The 21,438-nt window shown below is 41.4% G+C and overlaps 1 protein-coding gene across 2 annotated transcripts; it reads right to left on the bottom strand.

Annotated features, from left to right (window-relative positions):
- Positions 1-1,345: 1,345 nt before the first annotated feature.
- Positions 1,346-9,039, bottom strand: klf6a (Kruppel-like factor 6a). Of its 2 annotated transcripts, XM_046292413.1 has the most exons (5): positions 8,993-9,039; positions 8,599-8,677; positions 6,006-6,588; positions 4,852-4,975; positions 1,346-4,485 (listed from the first exon to the last, which is right to left on the bottom strand). In XM_046292413.1, the coding sequence occupies exons 1-5, from the start codon at positions 9,010-9,012 to the stop codon at positions 4,434-4,436; spliced, it is 858 nt and encodes a 285-aa protein (XP_046148369.1). In that variant the 5' UTR covers positions 9,013-9,039; the 3' UTR covers positions 1,346-4,433. The 2 variants fall into 2 exon arrangements, with proteins under 2 accessions (XP_046148369.1, XP_046148368.1); XM_046292412.1 differs by lacking the exon at positions 8,993-9,039 and having other exon boundaries at positions 8,599-8,986.
- Positions 9,040-21,438: the final 12,399 nt, after the last annotated feature.

Raw genomic sequence — 21,438 nt, 5'->3', positions numbered from 1 at the left:
GAAATTTGTGGAGTGGTTAAAATACGAGTTTTAATGACTCCAACGTAAGTGGATGTAAACTTCCGACTTCAACTGTAACTGTTAGTTACATGCAGTATGCCTTGAGGACTCCACCGGACAGAGGTTGCGCTTCAGCTTGTGATGAAGAAAATGTGTGGTTGAATTTATTCTGACACGGTCTTATTGTCTCGGCTTTTAGGCCCCTATATCACAGTCACAAGGCATATGAACTAACAGATTATAGAACAAACAACCACACAGGTTGGATTTTGTTTCTGGCTTTTCCCAGTGATTTTACCCACACAGCTACTGCAGGTTTCTGTTTCCCAACCGGTTTCTCCAAGGTATCCATTTTCTCCTTTTTAGTGAGATATTTTCAGTCTGGTATTTACTACCCCAAGGAGGGAGGGGGCTGGGAGCTCTTGGATGAATTACAAGATACCTACTTTTAGGTAAACATAGTGGAAGGCAAAAGTCCTGGAAAACAAGTTAATCAGCTCTTCAATTCTCCTTTAACACACTCCTTTACTAACTCCTGGCTAGGAGTTGTATCCAAAAGGAGAAAAGTATTATGCTTGACAAAGCTCTTCAGCTCTTGCACATACATGTTGAGAGTATTAGGGATAGCAGTTATACCTAAACCTTGAGGAATAGTTTAATTGTGGAGCCTATTATGGTGATTATGCATAGCAAATAATGAATGTGCAGCATAAGATTAGTATCAGAGCAAATGGGAAAGGATTGTTGCCTTCAATTTCTCCCTTAGACCAATCTAACTGTCCTGATCACGAGTAATGTTGACTATATGTTCCCTGTCTAATTCTATTGGCCATTTGGAATACAATCTCAAGACTATAAACCTAATGACAACTTCGTTATGTGTTGTAGAAATGCTGACTGGATGGGCTAGTTCTACAAGCCTGATCCTATACTGTTGCAGTAGCCAACTCTATGACAAGAAGGCTGTTAGAGAATGGCACTTTCAACACCAAAGTTGTGGGTTCAATTTCTACGGAGGACCAGTTTGAAAAATGTATGCACTTACTACGCTCTGTAAGTCACTCTGGATAAGACTAGTTAAAATATAAGAGTTGGCTACAGCAGATGGGACCAAGCTAGTTCCACTGGCTTCCATTTGAAAACTGACCCAGAGTTATTTCCAGACACAGACTAAAAGGAATGTTCAATGGAGATTATCCATTGAGAGAGTTTCTTAATAGAAGACTAGGATAAATCTATGTCTGGGAAACCGGCCCTCTGACTACATAAACCGATCTGCAGCCCTGAAAATATGAACTATGTAATAAAGTGAGAAGATTTTTTAAAAAATGAAACAAAGCATAAGTCTGATAAGATTCTTATTATTCCAATAAAAAAATACATTCATACAGAAATATAACAATTTTGCAAAACAATTTCAAATAAAATGTCATAAAGCAAAAAAAAAAAACAATCTTACAAAAATGATTTTTTTTCCTTTTTTTTTCTTTGACAAAGATTCTGTAAAGAACAAGGGGCGCTGTGTGTGGAAGAAGAAGAGAGAATCAGAGTGCATCCCAAGTGATCTGCTATTCCCTATATAATGCATTAATTTTGAACAAAGCCATATGGTCCCTGGTCTGAAGTAGTACTCTAATAGGGAATAGAGTGCCATTTGGGATGCAGACAGCAATGGGAAACTGTAGGTTAAGATGCAAGCAAACATGAGGCTTAATTAAGGCTCGATTATCACCTGAAAGATATTGGCTGCTGTTCTGTTACAAAGACAGAAAGTCATTGTTCCAATTCTTTGCCACAAAAGCCTTGCTGTTGCTGGCGGTGTAATTGTATTATAGCAGGCCGTTTCAAGTTGTACTCATCCTCCCTCTTACAACAATCTGATCTAAAAATCCATGTTGTGGCCCTGCTACACTGATCTTGCTGCAATGTCAAATTCCTTTCCACCCACAAAGCATGTCCCTGATACTGAATAAAATAAGTCTATGTACTTTGTTATATTTCAATGTTAATCTCACCAATCCTTGAGTGTAGACTTTTTTTAAATGACAAATATAACACATTAAGCTATCCTCTAACATGATTTTGGTCCCTTACCCTGCAAAAATGTCCTGAAGTCTTCAAATTATTTCAAGTGTGTACATAAACAATGAATCAACTTCAAATGGGGAGGGGGGGGATAGATATTTTTTTTCTCCTCTTTTCAGAATCCTGTTCACGTTGGTTTTGATAATAATGTAGCTGCCTGGACCAAAACAACGAATGCGGCTGCCCAGACGGGTCAATAGCAAACTCCCAGAGTCAGCAGTCCGTAATAAATTCTATGCCAGCAAAGCCTTTAGCAATTTATTACAGAGATGCAGTACAAGGCAAGGGCTGTCCAACTGGAGCTTGTTAATTACAATAAATCTTTAGGGTTTTTCCTCAGCTTTGGTTGCAGGGGGGGATATTGCCCTACAGTGAGTCTGGGCCCCCCCGAGTTCTCTACAAACCCAATGTTAGGGCATTGTTGAGAGCTGCTGCATCACCATCACATTCCCTTCAAGTCAGCCTTGTCTTTATGCAAACCACAAGTTCATGTCCTAGACTGCATCTGAAATGGCACCCTATTCCCTTTATGATACACTACTTTTGACCAGGGCCCTATGGACCCAAAGTAGTGACCTAAAGACGGAATAGGGTACCTGCCCAGATCTAGTCCAATCGTCTCATCAGGTTTTTTTTTGTACCTTTGAGCAACATTGTCACTTGATACCAAATGTGTATAACTACGTAGATACAGTACATACTACAGTGGTAGTGAATTGGGTTAATAATATACCATTATAAGTGCTCTCTAAATGCTGACTTGAAGTTATTTTACACAAGTCTTGGTTTGAATCGACTGAATGTACTATATAGATCAGGGTGCTATGCAATATAACCTAAAAAGGGAGGATCTTTACTGTACATGCTCTAAACACAAAACACTATTCACAATCTACATAGGGGTAATAGACCTAGCAGTCTCTGAAAACAAGGAAAGGTGCAAGTAAGTTCATGTGAAATTGAGCCTTAATAAAGCTTTTCAATCACCCATACAACAATGTGACCCCCCCCCCCCCCCCCGCCCCTCTCCAAGGAGTAGTCATCCATCCCACAAGGATAGGTCACTTGCATAAGGCACCATTAAGGTCGTCAACAGTGCATTACCAGGTAGAAAAGAAGATAGAATATACAAAATCAAATCCGATAGTCCTCAAGGCATTGATGAGTGAAAAAAAAAAAAAATAGCTTAATGAATGAATGATTCAGTTGCTAAGTAAGCAGTAGTGGTTTCTCAAACCAAAAAGAGAGAAAGAAGTACTGAAGTAATAATAATGAAAAAAAAATCAAGGCTTTATGTACAATATTGTAACATTTAACCGTTTGTATTTAGCTGCGCTTTTATTGGAATCTATTTGCAGTCCTGATTACAGAATAACAGGAAGAGAGAACAAACCCTAGAACCATGCAACACCTGTCTATGATACTGAAGTTATAGTATAGTTGTGTTATACCTCTAAGCACACAGCTTATACAATGGACTAAAAATTTGCTTTGTAACTTGTAAAAAAAACAAGCTACGTAACACATTGCACATTTAGTAGCTGCACCAAACACCAAAAAAAGCTCCTCTCACTCAGGACTCACATTGTGGAGTTTCTCCCCTGGCCTGGGTTGCTGAATGGGGGGGGGACAAAACACATCACCCCCCCCCCATACCACTCAACACCACAACCCCTCAAGGCTTCTGGCAAGAAACCCCAATCTTCACTCAGTCTCACTGCTGCTTGACAGTCAGGCAGGCACGTTCTCACACACCCGTACTCACAACTACAAGAAAAGAAAACTTGCTCCCTGACACCATTCAGTCCACAGCAACACTGGTACCAGACCGCCTTTGCTTCCCCCTCTTTGCACACAGGCCAGTCAACCAAGTCAGACATTCGCAGTGCACACATGCTTACCTCAGACAACCGTTTTTGTAAAGCAGTACCAGTGTATCAGTTGTCCAAGAGACAGTTGCTTCACCTCAAAAACATCATGCACCAACCACACATTCAACTCATTCATTCGTTAATTATTTTTTTGTCTTTGTTTTAGTTTTTTTTTTGTCTTTTTCTTTCAAGTCCCTCAATTCAATTGGCTGCTTCCTTCTGTCTGTACATGATTTTGTCCTCTGTTGTTGTGGTTTTTGGACAGGCAACCTCCAGAGCGCCTTCCTTCTCCAAGGGGTCCATCCATCCCGGAGGCACTGGGTATGGTGCAAAATGGCATACTTTGGCTAGAACACGCTCCCCTAGCTCGCTCCTCTCAAGGGCAGTTCAACCATGAGGCTGGTTAGGAGACGACATTTCCTTTCGCTGCGTTTGTTAGTTTCACTAAACGGCTAACATCGCTCCGCTCCGACCTGCTCAGAGGTGTCTTTTCATGTGGAGGGCAAGGTGATCGGACCTGGAGAAACACCTTGAGAGAAAGAGAGAGAAGGAGAGTATGAACAGGAGGGTACCTAAAAAGTAGAAGTAGTAGCAGCACTACTACAAAAACCAACAAGTGTGTCAAGGATACAAGTACAGATTCCAATTGAACATAAAAACAGCCTGACAATATAATTACATATTTTAAGAATGTCATTATGCATGACTAACCATTTTCATTATGCAATTGTTAACAATGCAATGCTATTCACATCACTGAATGAACAGACATCGTTACAACTCTAGTAAAACAATCATTATTTTCTAACACTTGATTAAATGGTATCAAGAGGGATTGGGTAAACACTCAGGTGCAGGTGGTCTCTATTGTAGATAGCAGAGTGATGGAGCTTACCGGTCACAGTGACTGCATTTAAATGGCTTGGCCCCAGTGTGCTTCCTGAAGTGTCTGGTTAGCTCATCACTCCGTGCAAATCGCCACTCGCAGCCCTCCCATGAACACCTGTATGGTTTCTCACCTATGAAATAAACAAAAGAAAAACATTAATAATTGTGAAATGCATGTAATATTGCACAATACATTTTTAACCTCCAGTCAATGTGAAAAAAAAATGCTGTGTGCTAAGCTAGTCTTTGTAAATTGTGACCTTTCTTCTGGTCAATGACCTTTGGTAGTAAAGGGAAAGGAAATGACCAGATGAGATGATGCAGCTGTAGTCACTTGACAGCTATACAACGTCACGCAATGACACTTGGTCTAAATTCAAAATGAACTGGTTACACTTTGCTAACACAACGCAAAACATGTTTTGGAACGCAGAAAGTCCTTTATACACCGGACGTAATAGCGGTCTTCAAGGGTCAGAGCCCATGGAGAAAACCACACACGTGCAATGTCATGCTGCTAATAAAAAAAAACAAGGGACGGTCAAACGACCATACAGGCCCCCCACTCAACAGCCTCCCTTTTCCCATGGTGAAACAATCCGTTTTGAAGAGCCATGGCTAATGTTTGCATCTCAAATGACACCCTAGTCCCTATACAGTGCACTACTAGCCGTACTATGGCTCTGGTCAAAGTAGTGCACTATAAAGGGAATGGGGTACCATTTGGGACGCAACCCAAGTCCCTTGTATTCCCATGTGCACTGGGACTGCATCCCTCAGTATGAATGCCTCCCCTCCCCCACAGCATTCAGACACATTCCAGATAGATTAGGTCACAGTTTAGGTATCCAGTCATGTACGGCTAATAGTCTGAGAGTGAGTGCACTGTGTGGCACTCTCTGTAGCTGCATGAGGACACACAATGAACTGGTTTTGGCTCTTTAAATTACATTACACAACTAGCTAACCAAACAGGCAATACCATTTGGTTAAATAAAGAATGGCAGTCAAATAAGACATTGCTTTTGTGTAACAGCGAGGAAGTAAGGAAACTTAGTACTATCACTGTCACTTCCGCCAACAGGGTTTGTATTTTGCCCCAAGGTTATGCAATGCAGAGGCCAAGGGTGTGATAGCATAGGGAAATGTCTGCTTTCTCACCTGTATGAGTGCGTTGGTGTGCTTTTAAGTGGGAACTCTTTGTGTAAACCTTGCGGCATCCGTTGAAGTGACACCTGTGCACCCGTCTCCTCCCATCCGGTGACGCGTCTCCACCAACCAGCCCAGTCTTTGCCGAGTTCTTTCCGATGCCGCCTGTCCGGACTTTTACCGGCAAGGTCAATTCTGTGTTTACGCTTCCCCAGCCTTGTGAGATGCTGGGTTCCGAGCTGACCTCTGGGGAGGATGGGGGAGTGCTTATGATAGAAGGGCTAAAAGGTCCAGAACCGGCCAGAACCGACCCCAGAGGGTTCAAGGTAAAGCTGTGTGTCGGCGAGAGCTCCACGGAACTGTCTGAAGCTTCACTGCTGGCATCAGAGTTCACACTGTTGGTTTCCAAGATTTGGCCATCCTGATTGTCCTCTTCTTTGACCAAAGGGATCTTTGGGTCAGAGTCGATCGCTTTATCACCGCAGGCCAAGATCAGCTTGCTCCAGAGGTCCTGCTCCTGCGGCTCCAACTTGATGTCAGATGTCACCGAGACATAAGGCTCGCTCTGTAGATACCGCTCCAACTCCAAGCAAGTCTGGTTCAGGAACAAAAAAACAGATGTTTAGAATATATAGAAGAGATCACAGGTGTACTGCATTTCAGGGAGCTACCAGACCACCAACACATGAATCAGTATCAACCTCATTGATGTTTTATGACACAAGACTTGTGCAACTTGTTTCCCTTGGCTCACAAGGCAGACCAGCTAAGGTTGGTCTGAGTAAACTACAGCTTCACACTAGTACGAAAACACATGTTCAAACAAGAAATGGGCTCTTGACTATCACATGGTTGTGACCATATTTAAGCTAGCTAGGCTACATGTTTACATACTCAAGTTGAGCAGTCATAAACTGCATATCCTAAGCGGTGTGTATGTGTGGAGGAACAGGGACTATATCCATTGTCAGTTCTGTGGTACAATGAATGACTCAGAGCACATTTGGTGTCCTTTTAAGGAAGCCTCTGAACTTCCTGCTTCCCCAAGACTCATTCAGTTGCCACAGACTTGACTGATTGCATGTAATCACATCCTTCCTACCCCCCCAGAACTCAGTTTCTCAATGTTATAATACATTAATTCAGTTTTGATACTATATCTTGAGGATTCATAAAATAAATAAATAAATAAATAAAGAGTAATCTGTTTGGAGGTATGGCAGCATGTTGGTTTGACAAGAACAGTTGGAGAAAATTCTGCCCCAGGCAAAGCACATAATGCCCCTTCCACAATTTAAACCAATAATTTCCAGTTGCAATACTATCTTCTCAAGCGCACACGAATTCGCACGGAATTAGTCACTGCTGACATTTGATAGTGTGGATATGAGCCCCACTGAACGACATGCAAATTAATGCGATGTGTTTCAGAGGAATATAAACCGTATGGTTAGTTTAAACTATGGTTTTGATAAGTAAAATAACCTTTCCACTTCTTTGGTAAAAATAAGTTATTACATTTTTATATTTAACAATACCCGTCTCGACAGTATTTCTCTGTGGCTGTGTTGAAAGAGTTAAATCTCTCTTATGGCAGCGAGGAAGTTGGCTCCGTGCCCGACTCGCAAATGCCTGAAGGAAACTACTTGGATCGATTTCAATCACGTATGAACTGCAAATATCTTCAGAAAAATTACTACAAACGAGGCAGTCCCATCATGATTAATACGAGGGGTCCGTTATGTTACACTTTATTGGTGTAAATTGCATCCACTTTCAAAATTAAATTGTTGAATTGGCTTCATTCCGGTTGGACTACTTCAACAGATCCGCTTACGAACGAGTTCCGCTCCGCAGCATTTTGAACGACAACAACTCCGTTACTCGAACCAAATCATTGCTTTCAAATTCACTTCCGATATGAAGGCTACTTACAGTAGCATCGCTCAGAAACAAGCCTATAACATCGCTCAGAAATAACACAACACTACTGGAAATTATATTGGTCGCGTCTCATTCATTTCAAGTGAGACTCCGGAGCTGTCAAACACTGGCTCACTGAACTAGACTTGTGCCGTGCTTTGACGGGCAACAATGCTCAACTTCGAATAAGCCATCTGCATGAAACAAGATAAGAACATAGCTTGTGAATCTGTGGGTAACCGGTTAAATAACACGTTTAGTCCTCCATTCGGAGGTGTCCCTAGAAATATGAACAACGCTTGGTTATTTTTCGCATACTCTAGCACACGCGCCGAATTTGACACATCCAGCTAGCTACGGAATTCTGCATGTTTGTAGCTTACTGACGCTTCTGCAATGTTACAATTCATGATCTACTACAAAACAAAGCGGACACATTGATCATCTAAATTGTGTTTAAAAATTAAAACAAATGTATGTATGAGGAACTGTTTGACAAAGTGCTGTAGAATACCGTAACAACGTGTATTAGTAGGATATAAATGTATCAATTAATATTAGTTTGCACGTACTTGAACACATGTAGCCTATAGTCATGCCAGGATAACAGCCAGTATGATTGGTCACGTTCTCTTTATTTCAGTTTAATGAAACAGTTCAAATGAACGGATAAAAATGTTACCTGCTGCCAGTAATCCTCCAAGGATGGTAAAGCTGAAAAGTAGCCCGTGTCATGTACAATCTGAAGTTCCTGAAAGATGCTGCACATGGGTAGAACATCCATTTCAAATCCCAAATGTTGGCTAAAGAGCTGCACTGAAATATTTTTCTTTAGAATCAATATAATAGTCAAAATATTGGTCAATCTCGAAGAGGCAAGTAAGATCCTTGTTTAAATTTCACATGCAATCCTATCTGTAGCTAATGCAAATAGCACGCACTGCAAACAAGCGTTGTTTTGCTTCCCCGTTGGCAGACCACTGCTTACTGGTGATGAAGTTACTCTATTTGCAAACACTGAACTAAATGCGAAGCCCGTACCATGTAAACTTCCTTATTCAAACCTTGCAACCTACCTACCACCTCGTGACAGCATTACGCTTTTGGAACGTTAACCAATGAACTCGAATCAGCTTGCCCGCGCGCATATGATATCACAACCAACCAATCATAATCGTCTCCTGACATAATTTGGTCCTGTTTCTTTTTTTATTGGTGAATTTGACTCGTAGTTCCTTCACATTCATTGGCCAGCTATTTTTAGAAAAGTATATATATGTGTGATGTACTCTATTCAACTGTCAGCGAGTTGCCTCTCTCTGCATATTTCGCCACAGAGAGCGCATCTGAGAAGCAACAATTTTTCCTCTTTGTAAACAGTTTCACGGTGTAGTTGTTTGACAGAGTTTCAACATACAGTACAAGACAAATACTTCTGAAACAGTATGCGAGAATGACTGGAATTTCATTTGAATCGTTTGACATACGCTTTTTTTGTTGACTATATTATTGAAACAAACCCTTATTTTTTGAAGTTGTTCGGAGTTTCACACACTGGCATTTCTTACTAACATACCACCGTCTCCAGTCGCACGATAGTAGGCTACAGCTAAATTCCACAAGGGGAGCCAAGTGCCACATCGCTCATGACTCAAATAGGCTACACCACTCTGGTAAAACGCAGCTATGCAGAATGCACAGCAGTTGTCCAGTATTTTGTTTGTCCTGCAACTGAAAGATGGTCATAGTCAACGATTTGGATACGCTTAACCTTAAACTTTATGAAGGGCACACTCATGTAGAGTAGGTTACTTTTGGGGGGAAACTTGAGTTTGAAGAATTTGGAGACTTGCACTTGTTTTGCAAAAAATAAAAAATAATAACAATCTTTAATGATATTTGAATTTGATTCAGTGGCAGTGACTTAAACATTTGAGAAGGATGATGGATTAATGCTTTTAGGCCTAGGCTGCTCATTTAGTGATTAGAGCTGAAGAGATTGTCCTAGTTCTCAGTAACATCCTGTTTACTTAGAAATTATGACCAGTTTAACGAAAGAACCAAAACACACACAAATGCAGTTATTCTATTTAATTATCTATCTATGCTCGAAGCCACACAGGTTTCAAAATTGTTGTATAGTTGTCAGTTTTCCATAACATTTCATATATATATATATATATATATATATATATATATATATATATATATATAGTGCATCAACAAAATCATGTTATTCTGTCATCTTATATGCTTTATTCTAACAGTAGTTTGATATGAACAAATAAACTGTGAATTGCTATCCACACTCAAATGTAACTCCATCACAGAAGAGTTTTTACAACCATGGCATTACGCTATTGCATACTTTGTATCTACACCCTCCTTGTATAGTCTCCCAATATGTTGGGAATGGCACCAAATAGATTCTTTCATAATTGAAAAGTTATAGGATGAAGTCATATAGCTCTGTGATCATCATGACCTGAGTGACATTCTGAGTTTAAGATAGAAGAGTTGCAAACAACATATTTGGAACAGAACCTCATTGTTTCAATTGGAACTATTTCCTGATTCTAGAACTGAGAGTCTTTTGTGAATGATCAGCTGTTGGTGCATATTTGTGGCTTGCAGCATCTGATGTAGTCATATGGTGATGTATTCGGAACCCTAAAGGAAGCAGGCCTCAGTTGTCACTGGAATTCAGAGGAATTCCTTCTTATGTGCACACTAATGGTGCTGTCCATTATATCTTGAGTCATCCATGGTGGATGGTAGCTTTGAAGAATGGTCTTTAAACTGAATGAGGTCTATTCAGAAACCTTTATGCTAGAGATTGACTATGATGCACCCTAATTGCAAACTCACATAGAAGATTATACAATTTATAATTATTGTCTTGGATCGATCGAATGATACTGCACATCCATGCATTGCAGCTTGTACTTGATGCACGACAGGATTGCTGCCTCACATCCTGTAGCTCAGCCTACAGCAACAGAGTGAAGCTGTGAACCTTGTGACCAGCCCACAGTATGCTGTCAACGCTGCTATGTAGGATTTTTAAATAACCAGATGTAGTCTTTCTGTGAGTAAAATGCTAAGTACAGCTAAGTACAGTCTGAAGGAGGCCCATTTTGTCTGGCACAGTACATTGTGTAGTTGCACAATTGAGGCCTGGCTAACCCAAGTTCCGCTTCTGTAAGGTACAGTATTTACCAGGTAGCTCCAGACGTATCACAGCCTTGATCAGTTGAAACATTCAGAGAATGCAGTAGTGTCTGCATGACACCAGGCAGCTTTTATCTTGGAAAGCCGACCAGGCAGGCTAGGTCCTAAAGCTATATCATCATTATGCAATCCTAACCAAGCAGCCAGTAGGCATAGCCACAGGAAAGAGCCATTAGAAGATGGCCCACTTTAATGCATCATTGTCAAGACAATTACTAAATTGTTTTAAGGTATTTTACCTCATTGATGGACACTGTTAACATGCAATGAGGCATTCTTTGTCTCCAAGTCTAGGCTACAGCTCTTGATGTAAAATGAATTAACATTGGGGTAGTTTTCTAAGTTATGTATGTGTCTTTATACCGGGATAAAGCATATTATATCAACTAGTAGGACAGTATAATTGGACAATCATGGTAAAACAGAGGCATAATACTTTGATAAAGGCATCAAAAACACTTTCAACACAGAAGGCTTTGATAGGCAAATACAGAATGCCTAATAGTTTAATACGTAATTTCAGACTATTTCTGGAATACTTTACAAACAACCAGTTTGCAGATAAAGCACAAGGTACAGTTGATAGAGTAATGCATTTGTCTCTGCGGAGGCATTGTAATTTGTTCAAGCTTAAATAAAATGAAAATGAAGCAATTGATTCGAAATCAATGCACTTACATCAATCACTCTTTGTAAAAGACGGACAGAGAGAGAGAAAAAAACCTGTCCAAAAATCAATATTCATTCTAATTCAACATATCATAAATCTGGACAGAGTCAGCACTGCTCGCTCACAGTGAGAGGATGATTGGCCACTATGGTCTTATTTCACATTCTCTGTGGGTTTCAGCTCATCCTGTTTGGTTTTAATGCATTTGTTTGGTGAAGTCCTCATTGAAAGGCAGTGAAGGTTGACATGTTGTTGGCCTTATATTAAGCTATCAGGCCATGTCACAGGACGGGGGATAGATGTGTGTACATTGGGCCATGTGGCGTCAACCCATCAGAGAAGCCCCTTTTGCCTCGCAGGCAGCTCTTGACCTTGTGTGTGTGTGGTGTGTGGTGTGTGTTCAGCAGCTCTCGACCTTGAGGAGAACAGTCGGCTGTGTGTTTGTAGTATGGGATGTATTTGAGCGGAATCACTAAGTGGACAACATGGATACATCACTTAGCACTACTATGGCTAGTTTAATCATTATCGTCTGCCTGAGTGGTGTGCGTGTACAAAAATGTCCGCTAACATATTTGTAATGACTTGTGAAATACTGACCAGTAGTCTTAGACACTTTAAAAAAATACATGTAGTAGGCGTATAATATATACAGACCCTGTAACAGAGCGGTATAGGGTAGTAGCTCTGCTGCTGCCTTGAGATCGGCAATAACATTTGTAATACAGAAATGTGTACTTAAGCTGTCAAAAAATCTTTCCTAAATCATTCAGGTTTTACAGAATTGTTATTGTGGGCAACAGTTTTGGATTCACTATACCACACAAAATACCTTGAAAATTAGGAAATACATTATGCCCCCCCCCCCCCCCCCAAATCGAGTTGTTTCAAGTAGGATGTTGTTAAGCATTGCATTCACAGCACGTAGGACAGATTTGGTAGTAGATCTTTAAACGTGCTAGGTGGAAAATCTGAAGGACAGTTCAATGGTCATTGTGTGTCCCAGGGGTGGCATATTCAGTGGCACCAAGTTGTTTCCCCCTGTGATTCCCTGTGCTTCAGGCCTGCAACCATTATACAGAGCCAAAGGAATGTTAGATATTTTATTATTTTCCGAAACCACTCTGTGGGAACCCACTCTCTCCTTTTACGGGGGAGGCATTTATCAAGTGTATAAACAATGACCCAACCCACTGATTACAGACTACTAGGGTGTATTCATTTGACACTTTCGGGGGTGGGAGACTAGTAAAGAAGGGGAGTACGGGAGGGCGAGGGGAGTGTATATCAGGTTACCCTGACCATGGACAAGTAGACCTGAATTTGGTATTTTAAATCCCTGATCCCTCTGCTGAGAATTCCCTTTCCTCTCCTTTCTCTTCTATTTAATGCATTAGATGACATCATGTGACAAAAACAGGTTTTGTTTTGATAGAAAGTTCTTCTAAATGTTATGTTCTGTGCATTTAGTTTTACAACTTTTGACGACTGTTTTTATCTTGTAATACCATGATATGAATAGAATAGCACTCGTTACCAGTTTGTATTGGTGTAATATTAGTTCTGAGTGTGCTGTGGTGGATCATTTGTTTGTAATTATTTTCTAAACAAAATATACTTTTTTCGTATTGAATATATTTATTTATTTAAAGCCAACAATATTGTTATACCGCAGCCATGAGCCACGAGCTGTTCACTCCCTTACCGTCGGGCAGATGGTATCGGAGCATGAGGTCTGACACCAACAGGCTTAGAGACAGTTTCCATCTACAAGCCATCAGACTGCTGAACACTTGAACTGGACTGACCACCTGCTCTGACTCCCCACACCTTAGCACACATGCACTCACTCACACACACACCAACACAGACAGACACACACACACACATACACACACACATTAATGCTACACACACATCACAACTGCTGCTACCAGACTCTTACAATACTGCACAATTTAAACTCTTGCCCCGGAATCTCCCCTTTCTCTGATACATGTGTAAATATTGGACTATAAATTGTGCCTTCCTTTATTATACTTATGCTAAAATGTTTATTCTACTGAGCCATTTACTTTATGTTCATATTCTGATATTTGATTATTTCTAATTGTTGTGGCATTGTTGAGAAGGAACCTGCAAGTAAGCATTTCATTGGACGTTGAACACCATGTGCATCCTGTGCATACGACTAATCAAACTTGAAACAATGATTCAATGCAACAAACATATTTTCTGAATTTTACATTTATTTAACTAGGCAAGTTAGTTAAGAACAAATTCTTATTGTCAATGACGGCCTAGGAACAGTGGGTTAACTGCCTTGTTCAGGTGCAGGTGCAGAACGACAGATTTTTACCAGCTCGGGGATTCGATCTTTGGTTACTGATCCAACGCTCTAACCACTAGGCTACCTGCCGCCCCATATAAGTTACTGCAAAAGACGAGCAGTGTTTTTTTTCCCTTGTACATAATTGCACGCGCGATAGAACAGCAGAAAATGTACTGCAATGTTGTTGTTTTTACCGTGTTGTGCGACGCTCCTCACCTCAAGCTTTATCAACAACACAATATCAGGGGTGAGGCGGACAGCGCCACTGTTTCCTTTACTGCGGATTCGGTCTTTAAAAGAGCCAATCCATGGCCTTTAAAAGGCAATATTTTGAATTTAGATGAAACCTTTACTCTCAATACAATCCACAAAAACGGTCATTTCCACTGGGCAAAAACTGTTTGAATCAACATTGTTTCAACATCATGTACATTTCTTTTTAATGTGATGACATTGAATCAAAGTTGAAAACCGATTGGAATCGCAAAAAGTCATCATCGAAAGGGAAATTCGTAATTTTTTTCACCCAACTTTTAACATAGTGACATTTAACCAAATGTAAATTGAAACGTTACGTTGAACTGACGTCTGTGACCATTGGGTTGTTTTTTTGGGTTAAATGCTTCTACAATCCACAGAGCATTCAAGGGCATGAACATCCACCCATGAACAATACCGTCCGTATCCTACAGTATGTATGGCCTGCCATGCCTCATACAGAAACAGATCTACAGACAATCTAGGTACCTCATGAGGGATTGAATGAATGCTACCAAGCCTTAAGTGACCTGACCTGTTGGAGTGAAAGAAAGATCTGCCTGTTGTGTTTCTACCATAATCTGATACCACCTTACCTATGTTAATGTGACATACAGGAAATTGGCAAAATAATGGAAACACCAACATAAAGTGTCTTAGCAGGACGTTGGGCCACCATGAGCTGCCAAAAACAGCTTCAATGCACCTTGGCATAGATTCTACAAGTGTCTGGAACTCTATTGAAGGGATGAGACATCATCTCCCATTAGTGTTCAGTTTAGTTGAGATATGGTGACTGAGACGACCATGGCATATGGTTTACACTGTTTTCATGCTCATCAAACCATTCAGTGACCACTCGTGCTCTGTGGATGGGGGAATTTTCATTTTCCCCAAGCATGGACCCCCCAGATAGAATTTGTGCACCCCCACCCCGCCCCCCCAAAATAACATAAGACATTTTATTTATTTCCGGTTTTGCCAATGTAGCGCTGCTGGGCCTGCCAGTAGAATGGGACAGAGGCTATATGCCGGTGTGTGCTCATGATCTGAGGAGGGAGGAGGGAGGGGGAATGTATTATTTAGTAGTTAATATGCATCTGATTGGGCACCTAGCCAGAATGCATAAGGTACTGCCTTTGAATTCAATACCTTGTTTAGGAAGCTCATTGGATAACAGGGCGGGGTCAAATGAACCATTTCCTTTTCTCACAGAGAAGGAAAGGGGTTGTTCACTTTTGCAGACAGCTACACAGCTAGCTCTGTTAAGTTTTGGTAGTTGCGCATTGAATATTTATAGTTAGTTGGCTAAACTTTGATCAGCATGCATATCTGAAAAGGGCTGGGCACTGCCAAGACCAAAAAAAACGGAGGATCACCTTGTAGAGACCAACGCCAAGCTCACCGAGTAGCCATTTAGCCCGACCTCCAAGGTCGAGGAGCCTGCAGCAAATGCAATACCCGCCCATCCCCCATACCCCCTGCTGACCAACAAGATCGAGAAGATCCATGGCAATAGCACCAGCAGCATGAGGGTAACATCACAACAAGCACCTGCACCTCAGTTACCTCAGCCACTAGCATCTGATGACCTCGGTGATGAGGAGCCAGCACAGGCTTGTCTTGACCCTTAATCGAGCCGCATTTTTGTGGGAGAAAGTGGGCCTTTTGTAGCGTCTGGTTCAAAGTCTGCATTTGTGGTGCACGGTATGTCGTCTGAGGAGGCGATAGAGGGCTTTTTCAATGTGTGTAGCTCCCAGTAGAATTTATTTAGGAAACCAACGGTGACTGCACAGTACACTGGGGAAAACTGAAAAGACTTCCTGATCAGAGATGGACTGGCCACCTCACCACAGTGTCAGTCATTTTGAAATCAAGTGACAATATCACAGAGATGCTCGGTGAAATCGAATCTACACTACTTGTGAGACTTGAGGCCATAGGCTTATTGAAAGCAGAGACATAGCCGAGCTTTAAGTTTATTGCTAACGTGACTTTCAAAATCCTGGGGCTCCTCGACCCGCTTAACAAGTTACTGCAGTTAAATTAATTGTGTGAAAAATTGTCTTCGCGTGATAGGCTACTGTAATAGTGATGTCAGTACTATGAAAATGACACAACCTACTTTTTCGCCCCCTCCCTGCTCTCTTGCTATAGTGTATGTGTGTGTGTGTGTTGCTCTCTGAATGGGTATTTACTCTTATTCGCGGCAGATTCAAATTAGCTACCGTCATGTAATAAATGTCACAATCAGCTATGAATATCGAATATGCACTTAGATTCATTTCCATCGCTTTTTTTTCTCCACAGAAAATATTGCGGCCCTGGACAAGTGGCGGCTTGTCTTACTGTAAGTTGCACTCATTGCGTAGTGTCACAATTTTGCTAGAGATATAGGCTATAGTTCTATTTATTGAAGTTTGCGCTATGAAGTATGTAAGAGTCTTTGATAGTCTTGTGGTGGTCATCCTGTTGAGCTGTTCTGTGCTTGTTGGTAGGCACAAATTATGTGTAGGCATACTGCAGCAACAGCTGGATTTCGGATACACTTGTGTGTCTTGGTGGGGGCATATATTTCTTGTGTTCTTATATAAAACAACAGTTGTTGATGTGTACCGCTACATTTCAGATACAATTTTATACCGATGAACTGCAGTAGGACAAATCTACCTTGTTTTATTAGGGCTCTAAAGCAATAGTACAATAGTTGTGCCCAATGATTTATATATAAACTAGATGACTGATAGGGGCTATGTGTTGAAGCCACCATGCCTCTATCTTGGCACTCCCTTATTTAAGCTTTAGATTTTAAAAAAATAATGTCTACATTCATTTTTGCCACATAAATTCAATTCTATTACAGACACATTCATGCATACATTTAAATTATATTATGTGACCTAAACATAAACATTTTAATTAAAAAAAATATATACATATATTGTCATGAAAGTATATATATCTTTAGATTTCTAATGTTACTAGTCCCAGTACGCCAACAAAAATACTTAAATACATGTAATTTTGTCCTTGAAGCATTGAATTGAAATACTTTACAATTCAGTTCATTCCTATGGAGGACTGCTCCTACTGGGGAGGGCCAATATGGCCGACCGGGGCTTCAAAGCCTCTCAATGGCCAATACATAGCATCAGCAATCAAGTGTTGTAAAATACACCCCCTCAGACATATTGTCCTGTAGCCTGGGCTGTGGGGACATAGCCATGGTAGCCAAAATAATGGGTAACTGGACCTGCCCAGCATTTTTATACATGGCCTGGAAGCATGATGGGATGTTAATTCCTTAGGAATTGCTCAGGAAACACACCAGTTTGGAAGCACCTGCTTTCAATATACTTTGTATCCCTCATTTACTCAAGTGTTTCCTTTATTTTGGCAGTTACCTGCGTGTGTGTGCGCGCGTGTGTGTGTGTGTGTCAGTGACACTCCCCCACCCCTTCACCACAGGATCGCATCTCTATCTCGCCACAATGACCTGGGAGGCAGGTGAATGCCCGGGGGTCCCTGTCCTCCTTGTCCCCACACACTATGAAACAATGGCGTCTCCACCACAGCTTATCTTTAATCAAGGCCCACATCTTTTAGGTATCACTTAGTTGAATCTGTGTCACCATCAAGGATTGGTTTCACAGTCTTGTAGCCAGAGGAGCAAGCTTTGTTGGCTAGCCGATCGAAAACTTTGGCTTACAATGGGGATATCAGATCAGAAAGGAGAAATGTGTTGTTCTCCTTCATTGGTTCAGTTAAAAGTAGACAGACAGATGGACGGATGGACAGAGAACCCAACTAGAAATGCACATTGCGTAACAAATAATAGGGCAGCTGAAAGGCGGTGCAATTATTAACTTACTGTGACATTATCCTTAATCTTAACGTAGCATAGGATCACAGTGTCTAGAAGAGACTAGGGTTGTGAGTATGATACGTTTCTGCTCAGTATGTCTCCTTCCCCCTTTTTCTCTCTTTCTCTTTATGCAATAATGTGTCTTGGCATCAGTAATAGCCCTGAAGCAAGTCCTCTTTGGCAATGAAGTAGGTGTCATTTCCAGCCTCAGAGGACGTTTAAGCAGTGATTATTAGAGCATTAGCCAAACCATTCCTTTGTCTTTGATTTCCACTTTCTTCGGGTTAATTATTTTTGTTTAGTCTATTCATTTTTTGTCAGCTCGAATCCCTGAAGCACATGTAATGTTGACGGCACACTTCACGCTGTATCTGCTTCCTGGAGTTGCCTGTGGCTGTATGGCAGCCAGGGCCAATATGTCTCATCTGAAGTCATGAGATATCAGTGAGTCAGTCTCAGCTGGGTAGACGGTATCAGCTGAGAGAGAGAGAGAGAAATCCTCTAACTAGAGGTTTACTCATGTGATTGTTGGAGCATGAAGTGCTAAAACTAAGCCTACAATTTAGCTCATGACATTTCATGTGACTAACAATCAGAAGTCATATAGTATTCACTATATGTACTTGACCTGCATGCTTCATCGAATACTATTCAATCTGTGCAAAGGTAAATCACACCGTGTGGAAACTCGACGGACAATGTGCTCATTTATTTAATCTGAAGCAACCCAAAACAAAGAACATGACCATTATCTAGGCTTGGGAAAGCAGGACTTCAGAGGCCCAAGCAAAAAGGGGCAAATATGGAAACGACTATTCAAAAGAATGCTTTTTAACAATGGGGGTTGTAAACAAAGGTAATGACACAATAGGTTATAAAGGGGAAGGGTTTAGGGATGTCCCAGAGGAGGGGAAAGAAAACATTCAGAGTTAGGAAAGAGAGACGTGTGAACAGAAAGGTAGATGACACATAGATCAAATACATGACGTAACAGTCCAAAGTACAGCACTAAAATGAAGTCACCACGGCTACCACGGGGACACCACAGGTTACTTTGGCAACAGTTAGCCGTTAGTACAGTATCGGTGTACTGACTGGCTGACAGTCTGTAGACAGAAGCTGAGTCAACATACAGGCTTTGAGTCAACCTGTAAAAAGCATGACCTTTATAGAAAATGGTGGCGTGACACAGCCAATGTTGTTTCAGTATGTGTTTCCTATATGGAACACTCACTCACTCACTCACTCACTCACTCACTCACTCACTCACTCACTCACTCACTCACTCACTCACTCACTCACTCACTCACTCACTCACTCACTCACTCACTCTCAGTCCCTGCAACTAGGAGAATTTCTGCTTCATAACAAATCAACATACTAACTGGAAACCTCACTGCCATATTCCAGTTATTATAATGTCTGTTTCATTATGCCTTCAACTTGACCTCCTTTATCTTTATTTTTGTTACATAGACCAGACTACTCATTTGGATAACACTGAATTCAGTATTTAAAAAAAACCTGAACCAATGATTGAGGCAGAAAGACAACGCCAGCAGGGGATGAGAAGTGCCAAAAGTCCGTAGAGAGCATTAACTCAGTGCCCCACAACAGACAGTCCTACCCCCCCCCCCCTCTCTCTCATCACAGAACCCTGCTCACCTCAAATATCTCAGCTCTAATGATCAGAGATGTGTCTCTTCCTCCCTGGGGACTAACAGGGGGGGGGGGGACGACGACCAGAAAACCGCAACCAGAAAACTCTACTTTCACACAAGTCTAATGGCTGTGGCTCAGAAAAACAACAACGACGGCAACAACAACCCAAATAAGCCACGACAGCTGTAGGTACCTGAGCCAGTTTATAATTGATCATTCTCAGTTGGAAACTTCCTCCTGCTTCACCAATCCTCTACCCCTGACTGAAAACATCCAGTTATTGAATGTAACATAGTTCAGACGTGTTGTTATTCTTAACATGGCTGCAGTTATGTTTCTACACATGAACATATTTTCCTAGAGAACAGTAGGCCTACAATTTCTCTCCTCCCCGTCCGTTCTGCTCAAGCTCTATGTCGTAGTTCTTTGGGGTTTCGCAATGCATAGCTCATTTCTGCTCACGTTCTGCTTAAAACATCACTCAGTCACAATAGGAGATCAACAATCAGCAGCTCATGACGTTTGAGTCCAGTCTGGAGAGATCATGACTGAAATGGCAGCAGGCCTATGGTGTGAATTAATGAAGGTTTGTGGGCCAGCACAGTTATTTGGGACTTTCTGAATGTAGGCGCTGGTGGAGCTCTCAGAAGATGGCCCATACACGCACACACATTTACACACACAAACATCTTGCGCTCGGGTCTGCATGTCATCCCACTCCATCAGCCGGCGACAGCCGTTCGACACAGCAGCCACGATAAGACTACTGATCCTGGCCCTGTCTGTTGACCGGCACAATTAACATTCATCCACTATACACTAGCCCTAATCCTGGAATTTAACAATGCGCTTGGCCCTCAACACTATGGATCAGATTCCCTTTCTCTGGCTCACTGCATGGCACTATATTTGAATTTGAGCACCCACCACTACCCAACACCCAGAAACCAGTCCAGAAAATTCACACACTCACACCCTGGTTCACTCGGCATGAACCACAGCAGACTGCACACCCAACATCTTGTAACAGTGACACACTAATTGCTGTTGTGAATTCCTTTCCTTATGTTCTTCTATCTTTTTCGCTCTTTCTATTAATCTTTGGATGCTACTTCTATTTAGTTTTTAATGCCTATTCTTTTTCTCTCCATGTTTCTCTTTTTCTTCCCATGTTTCCCCATGATCTGACAGCTGACCTTGGCTTTGGGCCTATTACTACTACTACTGTATAAGCTGGCCTTTGGAGTCTTTCACCTGTGTTACACTGGACGGCCAGAGAGCTGTGCCCTGCATTTGCAAAGGGGCAATAGGATCAAACCCCAGAGAGAAATCTATTTCCTTCACGGCAGTGTTTAAAAAAAATACCGCACACATTTGCTGACATTGACACACAGTCATTGGAAAATGTGCAATTAGCGAGTGTGTACCACCACTATCAAATGTATTATTTTCGGTCACCTTCCTTCCGATAGAAGCAGTTCCAGTGTCTCTGTGTTCCACAAGG

Source organism: Oncorhynchus gorbuscha, linkage group LG12, assembly GCF_021184085.1.
Source record: "Oncorhynchus gorbuscha isolate QuinsamMale2020 ecotype Even-year linkage group LG12, OgorEven_v1.0, whole genome shotgun sequence".
Classification (NCBI taxonomy): Eukaryota; Metazoa; Chordata; class Actinopteri; order Salmoniformes; family Salmonidae; genus Oncorhynchus; species Oncorhynchus gorbuscha.
The sequence above is the reverse complement of the archived record's forward strand: the minus strand, read 5'-3'. Positions and strand labels throughout refer to the sequence as shown.